We start from the raw sequence: 20083 nt of genomic DNA on the forward strand, positions 1-20083 counted from the left end.
GCCAAATGGATGCAGAGTAGAGCTCCAAGAAAGCAGGGTACGCTTGTGAGGCATGGTTTACTAAGTACAGACACAAAGATGAGTGGCTGTATGACAAACCACACAAGCTAGGGAAGCCACGTATGCTGTGGGAATTTCATCGCTTACTTGGGATACTACAACACCCAGTCACTAGCAAGAATTTTCTTTTTATCTCTTCTCCAATGCTGCTGCATTCACATTTTCTAAACAGGGGCTATTCACCGTTTTGTGAGTGGTTAGGAGTTTTTTAAAACTTACTGCCTGGATCTGGAAAAGCAGAGCTGCTAGCTTTGCTGGTAATGGTGTTTCTTACTGGTATTTCTCAATGAACAGACTCACTCGTGCTGTCTTAAAAATAGTAGGCACACTATATCTACACACACCTTCTATATCCACACACACCTTATCCCTTTCTTGGTCCTATTGCACTTTGCTTCCCCCTAACAATTTATTTTCATTGACCTCCCTGCAGCCAGCAAAAAGAACCTCAGGCAAGACAACTGACACATTTATGATACACAAAATAATGAAGATATTTCTTCTATTCTCAGATGGATAGAGAATCCTTATGGCCCTCACAGGCAGCCGAGGAAATACTTTCAGGCACAGATATTATCAAAGGCTTTCTCCTGATGCTCCTTCCCCAGTTCTGGCCTAAAAGTAACAACAGGCTTGGGGGTGGTATGTGAGAAGCTGGACCACGTTTCAGCGCTGTTGATACACCAAGCGCACATGGTGTAGCACACATTTCACAGCTCTGGGAGGCATAAAGGCACCCCAGACTAATTCCTGATAAGGCTGAAAATTTTGCTGGTATTGTTATTTAACAGCAACTGCTCTGCAAACACAAGTAGGGAAGCCTTCCTCACTAAAATACAGGATATAAGACAAGCGAAGCTTTGACTGCCTCAGCCTGTGAAACATTTGCCTGCTGTCTTCGTCTGCCTTTGCAGGGAACACACCTAAATGCCTACCCTTAAAGGGAAGTCACTATTTTAAGGACTTACTCTGGCAGCAGCGGGATGGGAATTTCTACCAAACACGTTCACCATAATGTAAAAACTTCAGGGATAAGGTTCAGATGCAAAAAGGGGGGGGGGGGGGGGGGGGAAGTTATATGAGATACATTTCCTTTGTGCCAGGAGGCAGGTAGGAAGGCTGTGAGCCTCACTGGTCTGAACGTCACCAAAGTCTGCCCTCCTGTGCACTGCCACTGCCACCAACTCCTTCAGAAGTAAAGGATCAAAAGTAAATAGTATTCTTTTCTGCTGATCACAACACCAAGCACATGCAGTTTTCAGATCCGAGGGTTTATGCACTAGTTTCTTTGAATGCCTTTAAAAGCAGCATGATATAATCTGCCCAGAAAAGAGCAGCATTGATACCCTGTGAAGGACAACCAAGGTATTATCTATTGCCAGACAGTAGGCTGGTTCATATTATCAGTCACTGTATGGGGATGCAATTATTGTTACAAATTAGCACTGAAATTTAGGAATTATTTCTATTAATCGATTAACATTCTAAGTAGCTTCCTTAACAGGAGTTACGTCAAGTTTCTTAATAGGAGCCTTTGTGTGAAACAGGCATAAATCTGAGTGAACCACAAAGTTATTATGCTTGTATTAGAGCAACAGAGACTGTATATAACATTTAAGGCTTGCTGACAGTAAAAATGCACTGTGGCATACACAGGCTACCCTTGATGCACTGCAGATGTACCCTTAATTAACCACAGAAACAATCTGCTGTTTGCAGGGAACTTTTGGTGGATCCATTTTAAAAGGAACATGCACCAAAGAGCCTGACCTTGTCAGGTGAAGTATAACCCTGTTACCAAAGAAGCCTGCGGCTTCAGGATTTGGGGGAGAAAGGGGTATTCTGCCTAACTGAGGCTTCCTTCTTCTCTTCCGTGGGACAGCATCACCTCCTTCTATTCATAGCTCTGCCAAGGATTTTCTATGCGACTTTGACCAAGTGACTGGGGCAGAGCTGTTTGCAGAGCGTGCTTCTGCCTACGCTCTGCCAAGGCAACGCTGGCGGGATGTCAAAGCACAGGCTTGGCACAGGCACCGGCTGGCTCTCCCCAGGCTGGTTTGTAATCAGGTTCCAGTCCTGCCAGTACCCGAGCGTGCTCGTGACGCCGCACAGTAATTTGAGCAGGACCACCCTCCTGCAAGAGAAGCCCTACTCCTGCTGAAGCACAGAATTTTCCCACAAAAAAAAAATATATTATATTTTACTGAACAATCACGAACTTTTACAACCCTGTGATGGTAGTTAAACCAAGTACAAATCTGTATTTTTTTCCCTGCCATTGGAGCTGAACTACTTCCACATTTCTGTGTGGGTGATTGCCTTTGATCCTGCAGAGAGGAGGTAGCTTTCTTGAGGAGTGTGCTGGAAGGGAACAACTGTTGATCTCCCTTGTGAAATCCCATCTGTTGTCTTCAGCAACTCTTGGTTGCTGGCTGAACGAGATAATGTTTCTCCGGCAGTAGCTGTCATTTTCCAAGCACTTTGCTGGGTGCAAAGTCAGAACTTGATTCAAAAAGGACAAGCAGGGGTATCATTTCGCCCTCTCCTTTCTGTTACACAGTGTGTTACAAATTAGGCTGTTGGCAGTCAGGTAGGGCAGAGTCCGTGTGGGTTTTGGGGCTTGTTTGACACCTCCAAAGACAAAGAGCCATGTGCTAATGTTTGAGGCAGGTTCTGGAAATAGGGAAGCCTTTTTGGGTATTATTACTCCACTTTTTGACAACATGCTATTTACTACTTAAATCATATTTAAATGATTGTTAGTTTATGGTGGAAACTAAGTCGGCAGAAGCTAAAGTTGGGAATATTTCAATGTAACAAAGCATTGACTTTAATGAATTATTTGGGGAAATTAAATGGAAGAGTGACAGGATTTGGGGGAAAAAAGCCCAAACCAACCAAGTGAACTTAAACACTAATACAGCCACCTCTTCTCGTGGGTTATGGGGAAATTCCTTTGTTTCGAAAGGCCATACCTGAAGCCACTCTCACCCTATGTTAGTGAGCCATTGCTCAAACTAAAATATTCGCATTTTTTCCAAGATGTGACAGAAATGCGAAATACACAAATCTAAAGCAGTATCAGAACAGATCAACATCTGTTTGCCGCCGAGGTGCCCGGGGACCCCTGAGGCCCCACGCCCGGCGGCGCGGAGCGGAGCGGGGCCGCGCAGGTTAGGCGGAGCCGCGGCGGGGATGGGGGGAGGCCGCCTCGCCACCGCCCGTCCCCGCGGCCGCGGAGCTGCCCTGCCCGGCCCCGGGCGCGGGAGGCGGGACCCGGCGGCCGCCCCCGCCCCTCGGAGGGCGGCAGGAGAGTTGAACTTGGGAGCCGCTCCGCATGGGGCCGCGGCGCTGCTCGGCCTGAGGAGAGCTCGCCCCGCGGCCCAGGCGCCACGCTCCCCGCCGGGGGGAGGCCGAGCGCGGACGGCCGATGGAGAGCCGACAGGACGGGCGGGACTGGGCGTACAGGTAGGGCTGCTGGCGGCGGCGCTTCGTTTCCCCCGCCCCGGGCCCGTGTGGCGGGCGCCGACTCTGAGGCGGGTGCCTGGCAGCGGCCCCCGAGGGTCCGGCGTGCCCGCCCCCCCTGCCGGGACCGACGGCGGCCGCCTGCCCGCTCCCCCCTCGGCTCTCCCGGGGCGGGTTCACGTGTAAAAACACCGCTTTTACAACTTTCCTGTGAATGTGCAGCACTCTGAGGGAGGGAGCGAGCCGGGAGCAGGAGCGGTGACTCGCAGCGCCTTGCAGGGAGTTTGGGTTTTTTGGTAGTCCCTTACAATAGCCGTTCCCCCTGCTGGTGTCTTGCCGAGAAACGTGAAGGGCTGGGGCAGAGAGGAGCCGTGCTGGAGGGTGAGTTTGGAGCTGGTTAACCCGGGGAGAGCGAAATGTTCCTCCCAGGGCGCTTGGGGTTATGAGGGGGCGGCCGCAGGTAACGGCCGGGGGCGGCAGGGGGCCGGCGGGAAATGGCCGAGGGGGCTCCGGGGGGGGAAGGCCTCCTCCCTGGGGGAAAGCCCCGGCACAGACCGGCAAACGATGCGGCTGTTAACGTAAGGGCACCTAGGAGTAATGATAACCTTCACTGCCTGGAGGCAGGTTAGGGAAGGTAACTTCCTTAAAACCGTACTTGCTGACTCTTTATTTTCCCTTTCTACCTCAGGAATGGAGTTGAGCGTGAAATTAATCTGTACTTGCTGCCTGGGCAGTCGCAGTCGTAAATATGTGTTTTCGTAGAGGTGTTAGGATTTTTTGAGCGTTCTCATGTTCTGTGTCTTCAGCGAAACCTGTATCGGGGGTTTTGGTGGTTTTTACACTTGTGTTTTTTGTGTCAAATTTGAGGATTACATCATTACAAAGGTGACTCTTCTAACTGCCGATTAGGTAATACCAATTTGAGGTCTGAATATTAAAACGTTCCTCTTCTGATTCATGCTTTACTACCCGTGATGATCCCGTGAGCTGGAGTTTACCCAAGGCTGTGCCAGTGCCACTCCATGAGCAAACTCTTTCTCCATGAATGAAATGGGCAATGTTTTTGGAGTTAAGCCTCGATGTCTGTCTTGCAGACTTTTTTGCGTGGACAGACTCCGCTGCCTGTTTAACTTCTACGAAGCCTATGAGTGCTCTGTACTCGAGTGATAATCAGCAGGTGTAAAGCATCCTGGGAAGTTGCCATCAATCTAGTTTAGCAAGGTGACTCGATATATCAAGCTAGAACAGAATCAGATGTGCAGTTCTGAAACTCTATCAAGTGCCATGCTGCCTGAGATAATGTGATGTAACGTTGAAAAATTGTTACAGATAATAAAATAAGCATTTTTGATACTACATATGAAGAAGGTTGACACAAGGATTTGTGTTTTTTTCCAAGCTGTATACTTTCATAAAGATAACTTCAGAAATAAGCCCTTCTAAAAATAATCTTTGTAACTTGTTCTTTTTGTTGTGATTTTTCTGTACAGAACTGTGTGGAAAGTGAGCTCAGGTCATATTTGAGCTGCTGCGCTATACCTTCATACTTTTCAACTGTTTGTATTAGGGAGAAAAATACCTCCCAGACTTCTGTGTGGTCATAATTTGGGTCAATTTTGCACACAATGGATCCTTTGCTCTAAAACCCCCTTACTTCTAAAAGTAGTGAAATCTGTAAAACTGATTGAACAGTGCATGTTTAAATTCATTTACTTAAACAGCTTTGATATGCTAAATGGAGTGTAACAGTTTGTGTAAAGTAGGTTTTTGTTGGGAGGAGGGAGTTTTGAGCTGCTTTTAGAAATAGCAACTGGAAGTTATTTAAAGCATACTTGCACTTTTTTTTTTTTCCAGCTGTAGGTATGTAGAAACATTTGTACAATAATTCTTTTTTATTTTGTAGGGTTGATCCATATGGGTTTGAAAGGCCAGAAGACTTTGATTATGCATCCTATGAAGCATTCTTTTCCAGATATCTAGTGGTACTCACTAGAAGAGCAATAAAATGGTCCAAGCTCCTAAAGGGGAATAAAAGTATACAGAAGAGTTTAAAAGGTGAGCTGTATGTCTCTTTATAGGTAAAAAAGTACATTATGTTGGAACCAATATAAATCGTATTAAAATGGTTTGCGCTTTTGAATGTTAAATACTATTTTTGTCTTCAAATGAAAAACAGTAGTATAAACAGTAATAACACATAAGCAAGTATGCTGTTAAGGGGATCGTTGATTTGATTTAAAGCTTACAAAGCAGTAATCCTTCTTTGGCATACGCTATAGTATTTTATTACATCTGTAACCCAAAGATTATGGCCGCTGGCACTTCAAGATGCCGTTTTACAGCTGTTTGTTGTATTGCACTTCAAGATGCCGTTTTACAGCTGTTTGTTGTATTGCACTCTGCTCTGTGCTCTCTTTAAAAAGACATGAGATTATGTAGAAGACACTGTCTTGAACCACAGAGATGAGGATTTTAGGGCTCTCAGTTGCTAACTCTTTGACAGTTTTTTAGGTGGCTGAGATTTTCTAACTCTCCTTATCCTCCTTTTGTAAAATGACATTCACCTCACAGCTAAAAAGGTGTGTGCTAAGAACTGATGCTAAATGCCTTACAAAGTGAAGAAAGTAAAATTAATGCAAGAGCTAATGCAGCATTGGATAGAATGCTCATGGAACTGTTAATGGCCACTTTGAAAAGCAAGAAAACCTCTAGTAATGTTTTATCTTGCAAGAGAGACAGGGAGAAATAAATGGTGGGAGTCAGAAGGTGGCAGGGAATCCTGTGAAACTAGAGGGTGGGGGGTTTTCCTCCCACTCTTTCTCTGGGTTATTTTTTTATATAAGCATCCAAATTTTCCTCTTTGCTCTTAATGATGCTGTTCAGCTCGATTTCTCTTGGGAGTCTTTTGGAGTTGGGTAGAGTTCTGTATGTTAAAGAAAAGGTGAGTAAAACTAAGCAAAAATTAATCAGGCACTGACTGTAACATAGCTGAATATTTAGAGCTGTGCTTCAGGTGCAGACTTCGACTGCTAATTCTGGTGGTTTTGTTGTTTTGGGGTCTTTTTTTTTTTTTTTCTTGGCACCAAGAATGGGATGGTAACTAGTGAAACATTTTAAGTATAACAGTGTATTTAGTGTACGGATGTCTGTTTTAAGGCTGAGGAATCCCAGAAAATGTAGGTTTGAGCTATAGCTGTTAGATCATATGCTGCTAATCAGAAAGTAGCTACTTCTACTCTCTTCTTTTTCTTCCAAATGTAAAGAAGCTTTTGTTTAGGGTGTCAAGTTTGAATATAGCGATAACTGTGTGGTATTTTGAATTAGTGAGGATTTTGAGATTCTGCAGAACTTAGTCTTCTGTTGTTCTGGAAAAATAGTCTCAGGTTTTGATTCATCTCTGTCTTCTCTTAAAATGTGTGAACTGTGGCAGTGGCAGCTTTTAGCAATTTCTGTGAGTTCGTTACATTTCTCTTCCCTTGTGTTCCCTGTTCCAGCATTGCAGATGCAGAATGCTACTGTGATACAAACAGTGTGAATGCCTTTGGTCTTATTTTGGAGCCAAAAATTTGACCAAATCTCTCAACTTGTCCACCAAGCTTCAGTACTGATCGTCATGCTGCCCCACTAGCCATGTAATGGCAGTAACCATTAACGTGGTTTTAATTGTCTCTAACAGGCTACTGTTTGTGAAAAATGGGATACTATAAATCCAATGAGTGGACACAGGCAATGGCTCTTGACTGTAGTAAGCCCTTGCAGGCTGGTGCATCATCTTTGACGTTACTAACTTTTGCTGAGCATACTTGGATTTGTACACTATGCATTCTCATGTATATATAAAATATGTAATTCTAAGGGAGTGACTGGAATAAATAATGTTGAGGAAATGTAGTCTGAGTGTAAATTCAAAGTTGTTACAATAAGCCTCCATCACTGTCCTCAACTGATACTTCAGAAGAGGAGAGCAACAGGTTAACCTGTACAATTACTGATTTTTAAATACTTCCCTTCTTATATCAGTATTAAGATTGAAGTCTGTGGCATATGCACTTAGAATTATGTAAGCAGTTGTTTAGGCATGTGCTTTATCCTGCAAGATGATCCTGCAGTGATTTCCTTGCAGGCAGTTAGAGAGCAGGTCTGCCTGCTGATGCATTGAATTTCTCTCCTCCAGGACCTGCATTCATTGCTCTGAAGCTTTGCTCAGGAGCCGCTGGTTCTGATTAACTTTCCCTCTGCTGCAAGTTGGCCATAAGCTAGAACCGAGAAGAATATTTGATTTGTCACTTCCCCACCAATCGCAATAGCTGTTATCTGCGAACCCATATCCTTATTTTGACTTCTACTGGGGCCTTTTCAAAATGCATCCTGCTATGAGTAGACATGAGGGAAGCATTGTACGTGTGGTATCTCAGTAGCTCCACACCCATTTGTCTGTACACATAGAGAAGCTCGTAATTCCTGTCCGAGTGAACAGGAAGAAGTGATGACTTGTGTTAATTTTCCAGTTTGGAAATGTGGTGTGTTCACATGCTACCGTGTTTGCCTCACATCCAGGGTGGTATGTATGTATATAATTCTGTTCTACTGTAAAGAAAAATAATTAGACTGCATTTTAACAACAGTAATTAAGCAGTGTATCCTGTTGTTCTGGATTATGGCCTTCCGGCAGGGTGGGTCATGGGAACTTTGGCTGATGGTTCCTTTTGCTCATTCTCCAGTCTCTTCCTTTTTGTTATTTTCTGGTATTTTGTTTCCCCCTCTGCCTTTGTTATCTTCACTGTCTCCTCTGCACATGTGAATTTTCAGTCAGTGTTCAGTCACTTGCCTCCTCTCTCTCTCTGCCACTACTGAGATCTTCTTAATTTTTGCTTTTCTCCATTCAGCTGCTATCTTTATGGGACCAAAAGACAGCTTTCTGCTCTGGCTTGTTTACAGGCGGGCAACAAACTGTCTGACATAATTGCCCAAAGTAGCTTATTTCTGACCAAAAGCATGCTACGTGAAAGAATTTGGCTGTAAGTGGATTAGTCAAAACCAACAAGTAGTAGAAGGTGCTTTCTAGTCTTTGAGGCTGATAAAATACAGTGAAAGGTGAAAGTAATGGTACTAAACAGTGGTTATAACAGGAGCGCTTATGTTCCAGCCCAGGAGTTGAAGGAAGGAAGGAACATCTTAGAAAGTCAGTTTTCGTGTTTGACTGTAACTTGAACATTTACAGCACAGATCTGCTTTATTTCTTCTGTGGTGTATTCATAAAATAAAACTTTCAATTCCTTGTTGTATGCTGTTTTCAGCTCTTTTGTAGAATTTTTCTTCCAGGGTCCAATTTAGTTTCCTCAGCATTCAACAGTAATTGCTAATAACTGAAAAAGTAACTGAAAAGTGCAGATGCTTCTCAAAATCACACTCTTCTAATATTTTAGATGAGAAAACTCTTGTTTTTAAATTAGGTTTTCCTACATAAACTTAGTCTATGGTGTAGAGTGAAACAATGTTAATGGGGAGGAAAAGGTAAATACAACTTTATCTAGAAGCAAAAACCTCCAAAATTCTCATATTCTACCATTAAACAAGGACAGGCAGGTTTAAAGTGATTTACTTATTTTTAAATCTTGTTACTATAAGTAGTGCACAGTACTGGAAAATGTTATTTTCTGCATATTTTTCCTCTTGAAGTTACTTTGGGTATTTACCAGCACTTCTAGGCTACTACCCTATCATGTAGCTGTTTTTTCTTGTAACAAGAAAAACATTAATAAAGTGTGACTCTAAACCTGCAGAAACTGGCACTGGGTGTCAGAGGTAATAGAATTATGAAGACTGCTTTTATTTGCTTAAAAATTGATGTTTCATATTTTGTTCATGAACAGAGACAAAGATTGCACATAAAGATATTTCTTTGCTACACATGTTTTAAAGCTTAGACTGTGTTGTGTACACTGTGGTTGTCCTGGGAGTGATTCTGCGTGCAGATACTCAGGGCTTGGTGGTATTCAGCAGTGCTACTTTTGAGATCAAGCCCTTGGTTTACAGTTGGAGTCAGATGTATGATTGGAGAGACGTGCACAATCCGGCTTCATCTGTGGAAGCTTCTTAAATGTTACAGTGGGAGGATATTCTGCAGTGTGGACTGTTGTGGGCTTTTTAGTTCCTGAGGATAACATGGAAGAGGACCTATAGAAAAAAAATAAATACATATTTGTATAAAACAATACAATTTGGTGTATAGAATATGACATATAAATAATATATGTATACATAAAACATTAAATTGCAACTGTCCTTATTTTCAAAACTACTTGGCTGTTTCTGTATGTGAGTTTGCAGATCCTGGCAAGTATGATAATGGTGTGAGGAAGAAAAGCACCATGTAAAGGGCTTTTCCATTTCTCAGGGAGTGGGGGAGCTGGGGTAGGTAGTCATTTGGGGTGATACAAGCCTCTGGCTGTCTATTACTATGAGAATGATGACACTGAGTAATAATGAGTGTATGCTGTGCTGCCAGGCTGCTTTCTCCTTGTGCGAGTGTCAAAGGCTTGTCCCTGCTTTTCTTGAAGTTAATGTGTGTTGCTGGATGTGGATGTTGGCTATGCTTTCAGAATTCACAATTTTTTCAGAAAAAATACCATTGGAATTATATGTTAGAATATGATAATCTGGTAATTTAGCCAGTAAGTTTGCTTCTAGAGACATTCACAGGCTCATCTGAACATCTCTTCTTGTTGACCTAATTGGGACTGGTTCCTCATACTAATTCCTGCATTTTCTATGTCCATCTATAGGATTTCTTGAACGTTAGAGTTCAAAATCTTGTAAAAAAGATGAAGTAGGGATTGTGAAGCAACCATGGAAACAAGTAAATTATTGCCAGTTTGTCTAAAAGAAGGTTGTAGTTACTTTACAGCTAGAACAGTAGAGACTGTAACCCATAGTATAAATCCTCATTGAAAAGCTAAACAAAAACCGTACCCTGAAGACCAGGTGTTTATTGGAAATGTTAAGGGTAGGAGTGTTTCTTTGAGAGAAAGTACCAGATTTTAGATTGGTGAAATGCCCATTAGAGATGCATGGATCTCTCTGTTGACACTGGGAAAGCAGCTTTGGCTCCTAAAGGATAGGCAGCTGCAATTAGGTGGTATGTATTTAGAAGGTGGCTGGCCGAGTTGTTGTAAAACCTTGTTTCACTCTGCTGTTTTTAAGGCCTTTAATTCAGGCAGTGTTTATCTTGAGTTACAGATCTTCGTGATTGGATAGAACCAGATTAAGTAATGATGTTTTGTGTGTGTCTATGTATGGGGGGGGGAATAAAAATCCCTGCTATCATTTGAGTCCCATAGAATTTAGGGAGGAGATGTTGTACTCTAATTGATACAGTCTCATTCATTTAGTAAGGAACATCTGGTTCCTTTGGCAGTTTCTTCTCTCTGGAAAAAGCAGAAGGATCTCAAACATTCAGCTGCCTTTTTGGGTCAGACAGGGTAATGCTGATTTAGGATTATATACCAATGAGCAGCATTGGCTCCTTATTAGTATTTTTTCATACCATTCCCAGGAGGAAGCTGCTTTGGCTGTCATTAGCCTGATGCTTCTTCCTGCAATCTTGCATCCTAGTTATTTACACTGAATCATCTGCTTAAAAAAACCCCCAAAGCACACCCTGATGATGAATATGATGCAGGAGGTAAGAGCTACTTTAGATTTGAAAAGACTTCCCCAGTTATTTTAGGAAAAATCATCTGCTGCTCACTCACATCTCCAGTTCTTCCAGAGGCTCATTTAGATGGTAGCCACGTGTTTCATATTTCTCAGTTTCTGCTGTGATTTCAGTGGTTAGGTGCTAAGCTGAAATCCTAGGGTTACACTAATATAGCCATTTATGCTAGAGCATAACCAAGCAGACGGAAAGGGCTATCGTGTCTGAGGCCATTAGTAATGTAGGGAAAGAAGTCAGTGCTCATCTGAATGAAAAAGGACGAGGATCGAGGGGAAACTTTGCTGTTCATATCTCCATCCGGAAAGGCGGGAAGAAGAGGAAAGGATTCAAAATCCTCATGGGGGAACAGAGCAGGGTAGAAAGCCTGGGTCTGGAGATCTGTGTGGGGAGTCTGAGTGGCAAGAACTTAAGAGTGAATCTAAAATATACTGTGTATCTGAGAAGGAAATGCTTATCCTAAATGATAGCATAGGAGAGAAAGCACAATAATCTCTAGTCAAGAGTTTTCCTATGACTTCTCAACTTTCTGTTGCTCATTTCCAAAAGAATAATACAGCTGGATTTAAAAAAAAAAAAAAACAAACAAAAACAAACAAAACCAAACACCAAACTTCTTGTTTTGCAGTGAAAAGATATATCAGGAAAGGCATCCCCAATGAACACCGTGCATTGATCTGGATGATTGTGAGTGGGGCCCAAACCAACATGGAACAAAACCCTGGATATTACCACAGACTGCTTGAAGGAGAGAAGAATGACAAGCTGGTTGAAGCAATCAAAACAGGTTATTGTCTTGATAACACTGTTTATCTGTGTTTATCCATCCTATATCCTTAAATGTTAGAGATCAAGTTATGTCATGGAAAACTTACGTTTCTGTAGTAGTGGTTTAAGTGCTGAATTAACATGTAAATTAGATTATCCATAAGCTCTTTAACAGCACAGATCTTTCCAGGTCCATCATGTGGTCAAAAGCATTAAGGAAGATTAGAAATTATTTGGGAAGAAACAGAGAACAAACTAGAAAACATTATTATGTTGTCTTCTAAGTGATTGGAGAGTTATAACTTTGTACCATGAGACCTGCCTTTGGGTCTGTTTCTCCTTACTTCTGTCCTAATAGGACCCTGGAAGAGCAGCAGGGATGGTTGAAGATGTGGTACAGTGTCTGTATGAGGCAGGTGAAGTATGCTAGGATTCCAGCTTGATGAAAAAGACTGCTAAAAAAAAGTTGCTGATAGAGCTATATGAATTATAAATGGTGTAGAGAATGGTAAATGGTGAATGGGGAGCAATTGTTATTTGTTTCTTGTAACATAAGAACCAAGGACACTGAATGAAATTTGCCATGCTGAGGGTTTAGAAGAGCATATCACTGAATTGTGGGACTTGTTACTGGAGGGTGCTGCTGAGGCCAGAAGCATGAACTGGTTTAAAAAGGAGTTTGTCAAACTGAGGGGTGGGGAAATCCACCTGATGCATGAAATCCTAAACACTAAATGTAAATCCCTGAAGGAAGGGAAGTGTAGGAGAAGAAATGCCCCTCCTCTACTACTCCAGTTTTGTATGTGCTGTCTGCAAACGTTCATCAGTGGCCAATATTGGTGACAGGGTATTAGGGCAACCAGACCTTAAGCTGGCCCACTGGGTGTTTAAAAGAGGCAGTAGGGGAGGACAAGCAAGTAGAAGTTTGATGTAACTGATATTTGTCCTGAAACCTTTCAACCTGCTGCAGGAGAGCTTTTGTAGAGAAGCTGATATTGGCTGAATTGCCTAATTAATGAGTCAAGAGGTCAGGGTGTGCTTTGGATAAGCACAATGCTGAGGTTGTTTTGTTAGAATGGCAGGTGCAGTTGTCATCTTTTTCCTCTTGAAAAAGCCAGGTAATTAAAGTTGGGGCTTTATGGATTTTTATTTGAGTTGGATAACTTTCTGAACACTTTCTGGTTTATGCTGAGTTTCTCCTCCGCCTCTCCCTGCAACAGCAGCAGCAGCACTGTGGGCTTTTGGGACTACACACCTTAGTAAGGCATTTTGGAGCATAAACTTTCATGTTCCTACAAATATGAAGACTAGCCAGAAATCTTCAGGCTAATATCCTGCTCAGAACTAGAAACAGGAGAGCTCTAACTATGAATACAGAGGGAACTACTAAAATGACTTTCCAAACCCAGCCTTGGTAGGCACCTGGAGAAGGATCAAAATGCATTCAGTTGGGGTACAATTGCTGCAAGAGGGAGTTGCAAACAATTTATTTTCCAGTACTAGACAATGACATGAAGGGTCATATCATGACAGTAGGTGGCTTTTCACACAGGTTATACCATGAAATAAAAATACTTCTGTGGGGGAGGAAAAATAATGGAAGAAGATAAAGATCTATTTGTGAATTATGGAGGAAATAAAGTTTTGGAAGAGCTACTGCATTGATTGGGAAATTGTAGAAGAGAAAACTAACAAGGAGCAAGTGAGGGAAGGGGTAAAGAAAAATGGCTTGGAGGGTTTTATTGGAGGGGGGAAAAAAATAAAAAGAGGACCTCAGACTCCAGAGTGATAGATTTCCCTTCAGAAAGGAAGAAGCAATGTGAACATATGAGGGATGGAAGGAGCAAAGTACTTAAGGTGAACAGAAATTTTGTGTTTAATAAACTTAGTGCTCCTGTTGACTGTGCAAATTTTATAGTGGGCTTTAGCTGAGGCCTGTTTCAGTGTGAATTGTTGTCTGACATTGTTTCTGCCTGTGTTGTTTTCCCATCGCTGTAGTTGTTTTTAACAGTAAACTGAAGTCAGATGTGGAATCTTGCTGCTGTTCACTTTTCATGTCTGCAGTTTCCAAAATTTTCAGGCAATTGTGCTTTGTTTAGTCCTGCAGTCTAGCTGTAAAGGTACAGCCTAGGATAATGCTGTGGTTTAAGAACAAGAGAACAGCAACCACGCTTTCTTTTTTTTCAGGGGGAGGGGCAGGAGGACAAGGCCAACCAAAGACTTTATTTCAAATTCTATTTAAAACATGTGTAAAAGTCAACGTGTCCTGTTTTCTTTTACATGCCCAGAAGCTCCAAACAATTTTCATGTATGTTTGGAACTTATTTTCAATATGCGAATGTCTTTAATGGGATATAATCAGGTTAAAAAGTGCACTTAGACTGTGTAGAGAAATGGTCTAATCTTTTAAGGAAAAATTTGATTAGTAATAGCAATAGAAGTCTTTCAGCTAAATAAATCTAAACTGTCCTTTCACGATTTTTGCACTTTAACTTGCTGATTCTTAACTGATGGGCTTTATTGCTGATTTTGTTATATATGATATTTGCTGCTTGAACACAGGTTTTGTAGTCTGTTTGGGGTTTTTTTAAGAAAAATGTAGGAGAGAGCAGGCTTCTTACTCTAAACATAAAAATAAGAGCTTAAAGAATGCAGGTCTCTAAATTTTGATGGAAATTTTCATGGCTTAGTTTATGTATGCATTTAGAAGGGCACATTCCTACTGAGCTCTGTTGTTCGTGCCCTATTATAGTAAAGTTTAGTAGGACAAATGATGTTGGCAGGATAAAATGTGGCTGTCCTCCTAATGCAAAGGCTACGTGCTGGTTACAAGAAAGCTAGGGTGTAAGTTGATGTAGCTTCCTTGCAGTAAGCCTCCCTTTGGCTGGACCATTGAATTTCAGAGTAAGTATGCTTGTGTTTGCAAGTTCTCTTGCATGCACATACAGCTAATATCCACATTTCCACTCTTGCGTTTCACAAAGAGGAATTGTAAGTACTGTGAAACCAAGGGTCGGATACTTATCAGTCAGGCCCCTGATCCTGCGCTGCACTGCATGACTGCTGGCATAAGGATCTGACTGCGTGGATCGGGCAGTAGTTGCAGGATCTTAGTTTGTGATGGGTTCAGAAAAGTAATTCATACAATAGCCATTGCCACTTCCCTGGAGACAGTGAATATTTTACTATCAAAGCACGAATAAGCTTCTCTGAATAGGGCTAAACTATTAGTGAAGGTTGGGAATTTTCATGTGAGTTTAGGGCATTTAACCATGCAAGAGCAAGGGGAACAGCTGTGTCAGCTCTTCTGGCTCTCTGTAAGAGAAGCCATATTGGGTCATATCCAAACGGCTACCTCATCTGCTCTTCTATCTACCAGAACAGCTAAAGGAAGAAATGGAGGAGTAAAGTGTGTAGTGATACTTCCTCAGAACGTTTTTCCTAGTCTCCAGTTATCTGTGGTTTGGGGAGTTCCAGAGTCGTATGCTGCATGTTTCTAGTTAATAACACTGGATGGGGAAAGAATTCACAAAAAACCTCTGGTTGCTCCTTTTTCATGTCATTTACGTTGCTCATGATTTTGGAGATTTGTGCTGTCTTGCTCATAAGCATGTCCCTCCAAACTAAGGAGCTCTAATCCACCTTGTTTTATACTATGTATGGTAGACATTTCATACCTGTGATCTTCCTTGTTGCCATTCTCTTCTGCAACTTCTCCAATTCTGATATCACCTTTTGGAGATGAAGGGGACTGGAATTTATGTGGGTGCATCTCAGATTTATACAGTGGCATTATTGTCCTTTTGTAGGGAATCCTAACCCTGTTTGCTTTCTTGATTGCTGCAAGCTGTTGAACCGTTACTTGTTGTTGGGGTGGGGTATGTCAGGCTCAGTTTCACTGGTTTTAGTTAATAGCAAACTTGACCTTAAGTTAAAAAAAACTAACAAAACCCCCCCCCAAACCTCCAAAACAATTTCTAGTTCCAGGTGTTGCAGGGCATGAAGTCCTAGAGAAGATGAATCCTAAATATCCAGTTATAACAAATGTAAAATACCCTTTAAGTATATTATTTTTACAAGTTGTAATTGATGACCTAACCTCATTATTCTGGAGGTTTGCAGTAGAGTTTTTGAATGCTTGTAGTTGGCAGTTGAGGTGAATTTTTGTTCTGCTCTTTAAGTAAAAAAAAAAAAAAAGAACCAAAACAACAACAACAAAAAACTCCCCCCAAAACCCCACATCGGCTCTTAATAGCTTCCAGGCAGGTAAAAGTTACAGATGTAGCAGTAGCAAAGAAGTGAAGACTGGTACAAAAGCTTTAGTTTTCTGGACTGCACATTTAAATCTCTTTGCTCCAGAAATAGCATCAACAATTGTGATTCCAGGTATCAAAATAGATGTCTGTTTTATAAACTGAGGCTAATGTGGCTTTCTGCCTGTGTTTGTATTACTGAATGAGAAGTAGAAATACTGCAGACCTGTGAAAGGGAAGAAACAAGCCAATGGTCTTCTCATGGTTGCTACACGGAGATAAATCAACAGGAAAGAAAAGCTGTTGTTTTTGTTTTACTGCAGCATAACACTGCCACCTCACAGCACTGAAAGATCATCTAAAAAAATGCTGTTGGGATTTAATCTGAATTTACTGCAAAGGAGTAGCTAGTCTTTTCTTCATGGCCTTCTTCCTGGTCCCATGGCCCTATGGCTAGTTTGGTTATAGCCAGCAGATCTGCATACAGCCACAAGATGGTCATAGTTTTGGTGTTTATCTAGCAATATAAAGTTCTAATGTTCATTTCCCTGCTTGAAAACAATTCTGATGTTTTTTTTTCCCCAAACTGGACTAGTTGGAGGCTGTGTTCCTTTGGATGCTAATGTTTGTCAAGAATGAAGTAGGTTAATGGATAGCAGCTCAGAGGGTGGGCTGCACGGAGTGGGAGAAGGTGTTTGGATGTCTCCTCTGGGACAGGTGTAGTAAAGTAGGGGCAAGTGCTCAAGCCAAATGAACAGCTCTTGCCTGCTCCTGCCATTTGCGTCAAGTCATCTCTGGCAGTCATCTTGTAGTACGGTAAAACATATCGGTTTGTGTGTGCTTGGGGAGCGGGTTGGGGACTTCCCTCACCTTGCAGTCAGAGGAGCCTCAGAGCAGAAAGGGGAGGATGAAGAGGAAGCAGGCCCCCCCTGCTTTTAGTGCACTCAAGATAATAATCTGGCACAAGGAGTCCTGTGAGACCATGCCCCACCTATTAAGGGTAGAGACTTCTATCTGTTGTATCTTGTTTTTGTCCCTGTCCCCCCGTCCCCCCCCAAACTAAAATACTGTTACTAAATATAAAGAAAAGTTTTAAATCCTTCATAAAATTAGGGAAGACTTCCCCTAGTCCATGTGGGAAAAACATACTCTGCAATCAGAAAGCAAATGGGAGCTGATTCTCTCAACTGCAGGCCTTCCTCAGGTTGTGAAATTAAAGATGAGTTCAGTTTGAGTAGTCTCTGCTCTGTATGTGATTGGACTTATCATACTCCCCCCTCACCCTTGTTCTGCATAGCTGAGGGGAAGAGCCATAACTGAAATGTCAGCATTAATCTCTTCTATAACATCCATCATATACTTTAATAAACAACAAATTTTGATTATGCAAATACTATGCTGCTCTTCCTACCAAGAAGAAACACAACAAATTTCTTTATCCTATAACTGGCTGTTGCTCAGGTCCTTTTAAAAATTGTCTTTTTCCTTGTGTTTGTCTTTTCAGCTACATGAGAGGTGAAGTGAAATATTTTCCTGCCCTCCCATTTCTGTAAATAATTTGTTCACTTTAAAAGGAAGAAATAGTGATTAGTGGGATAACTTTTTAATGCTTGTGACTTCCATTATGCTACTCGTGATTTTGGGGAGCTTTCTTCCTTTGATTGCTTACAGCTCAACTTTGTGTCAAAGCTGCAACAGACTTCTTCCTTTATGCAGGAAAAGGCTGATAAGAAGTGATAACTCTTAGGACATAGATACCTGTACAGTAGTGCTGTTACTGAATTTTTTTTTTTTAACTTTAACCCAATTTTTTTTTGTTGTTAAATATAACCAAAACAACTATTTATATTTTATTAATAAGTCTTGGGTTTTGAAAATCTTCAAAGTTACTTTTGAATAGGATTTTTCTCCCCAATTTAAACTTCTAAAAATCAGATGCACAAGTCTGGACTAGTGACCTTGGGTTCCCTCTTTATAGAGTGAAGCAGGCCAAAAAATAACTCTGCCTGTTTCTTTCCAACAACTAAAGGGAGTTTTGGGTGACTAGCTCAAACTTGCGTGTCTAATTTTTAGACCTTTGTAAGGAGAGATGAGTCCTAGTATTCATGTTTGGTCTGGAAGAAATGAATGTTTTGAAATGTCAGAAATTGCATAGTCCTTACTTGGTTGAGGATTGAGCTTGAAGCATGTGGGATGTGCTCTGCTGCTTGGATATCAAAAATCACTCTCCTTCTTGGTGATCTTGCACCAATGAAGAAACAACTTTTCTCACGGTCACATCATGGAGAAACTTAAAAAAAAAACTTTAAAAAGGTGATTTAAGTGGAAGTCACCAGCTGCAGGAACAGGACTTTTTTTTTTAGCTGTTCGGGACTGTTTGGTAGAAGTTCGCTAAGTCAATTGAAAGTTCATCTGATTTGTTATGAGACTATGCTTTCCTAGAGGTGCAGCTCATTTCATGCCACTTGGCTAGATAAATTTGGTATGTTGTTTCTGTCAGTCTAAGTGTCTGGTTTGCTTTAATTTAAGCCTTTGCAGTCAGACATTGAGAGAGTCCAATCTGCAGGAGAATTTCTTTAGTCCTGCTTGAAATTGTTTTCTGTACACTAATAGGATTAATCTTTCTAGGAATAGATTATCCTTGAATGCAGATGGCCTTTTACCCAAAATGGAGGTAAAGCTGTTTCTTAAAATTAATCCACCAAAACTGCAGTTTAGTGAACCGTAGTGAAGTTTCAGTTGTACTTCAGAAGAGCTGTAAAAGTTTGTTTACAAAGTGAAGGAGGGAATGGCTCTTAATTTTGGTCTTTTTCCCTTTTGTCTAGACATGAACAGAACATTTCCAGATAATGTAAAATTCCGCAAAACTGCTGATCCCTGTTTGCAGCATACTCTCTACAACGTATTGGTAGCATATGGGCATCATAATAAAGCAGTAGGATATTGTCAGGTATGTAATCACTGTTTTTTAAACAATGCTGCATTTCACCAATGGTAATTGTTCTTGTCCATTTGAATGTGCGTTTTTAGAAGCAGATCCACAAACTTCTGTTTTTAAAATGGCCCTGGGGGCGAATTAATCGCTTCAGGCAAGTTCAAATGTCCTTGTGAGTTTCTCTGTGGCCTTTTTTGTAGCTAGCTTGATCATGTTTGATTCCATTTGTTAGCTGCAAAATAAATGTTTTATCACACATGGTTGTATCAAGATTAGTTGCTTTGGAGAGGAAGAGAAAGTGAGCTTGCCTTTCCTTCTTCCTGCCTCCTGCTGTCTTTCCCAAAACAGTCCTTGGTATGTACGAGGCATCATGAGATTTCAATTTCCTTTTTTTTCACTGTCACATTTTTCAAAATACAGGAAGACCAGCATTCATGCGACATCATGTAGTTGGAGGGGTGGTAGCATTTATTTGGTGCCATCTCCCAGTATGGGCGGCAGGCAAGTAGGAAGAAAATTTGTTTGAAATTCAACCTGATACTGCTTAGAAGGCAGCTCAAAAAAGCTCCTGTCATCACTGCCAAGTACGGTAAAGTTTCCTGTGGGGCACAAAGAAGATAAAAGTTGATTCATGACAGTCAAGAAAAAAGTGGCCATCTTTAAGGATTATAAAGAAGCAGGAACTGTCATGAGCAAAATGTGTTTTCAGTTCACTTAAGTCCTCTCCTCTCTCCTCCCCTTCTTCACCAATGATATGTGTGCTAACCTATACCTCATGTTAGTTGAGAAAGTTAGTACAGTAAATACAACTGTTCCAAAGTTAAAAGAATATTAATTGTATTTATTGAAATCTGGAGAGGAGAAGACATAGAGGGACTTAAACCTAGA

The 20083-nt window shown here is 41.4% G+C and overlaps 1 protein-coding gene across 1 annotated transcript in view; it reads left to right on the forward strand.

The window, feature by feature from the left end:
* The first annotated feature begins 3344 nt into the window (after window positions 1-3344).
* The window catches only part of GRTP1 (growth hormone regulated TBC protein 1), a 38672-nt gene continuing 21933 nt past the window's right edge, over window positions 3345-20083 (forward strand). The window contains exons 1-4 of the mRNA XM_072853504.1: window positions 3345-3528; window positions 5429-5580; window positions 11868-12026; window positions 19086-19210. Of these exons, the coding sequence (XP_072709605.1) occupies window positions 3491-3528; window positions 5429-5580; window positions 11868-12026; window positions 19086-19210 (474 nt within the window). The 5' untranslated portion in view covers window positions 3345-3490. The remainder of the gene's footprint in view (window positions 3529-5428; window positions 5581-11867; window positions 12027-19085; window positions 19211-20083) is intronic.

The sequence above is a fragment of the Ciconia boyciana genome, chromosome 1, assembly GCF_034638445.1.
Source record: "Ciconia boyciana chromosome 1, ASM3463844v1, whole genome shotgun sequence".
In the NCBI taxonomy this organism is placed as follows: domain Eukaryota; kingdom Metazoa; phylum Chordata; class Aves; order Ciconiiformes; family Ciconiidae; genus Ciconia; species Ciconia boyciana.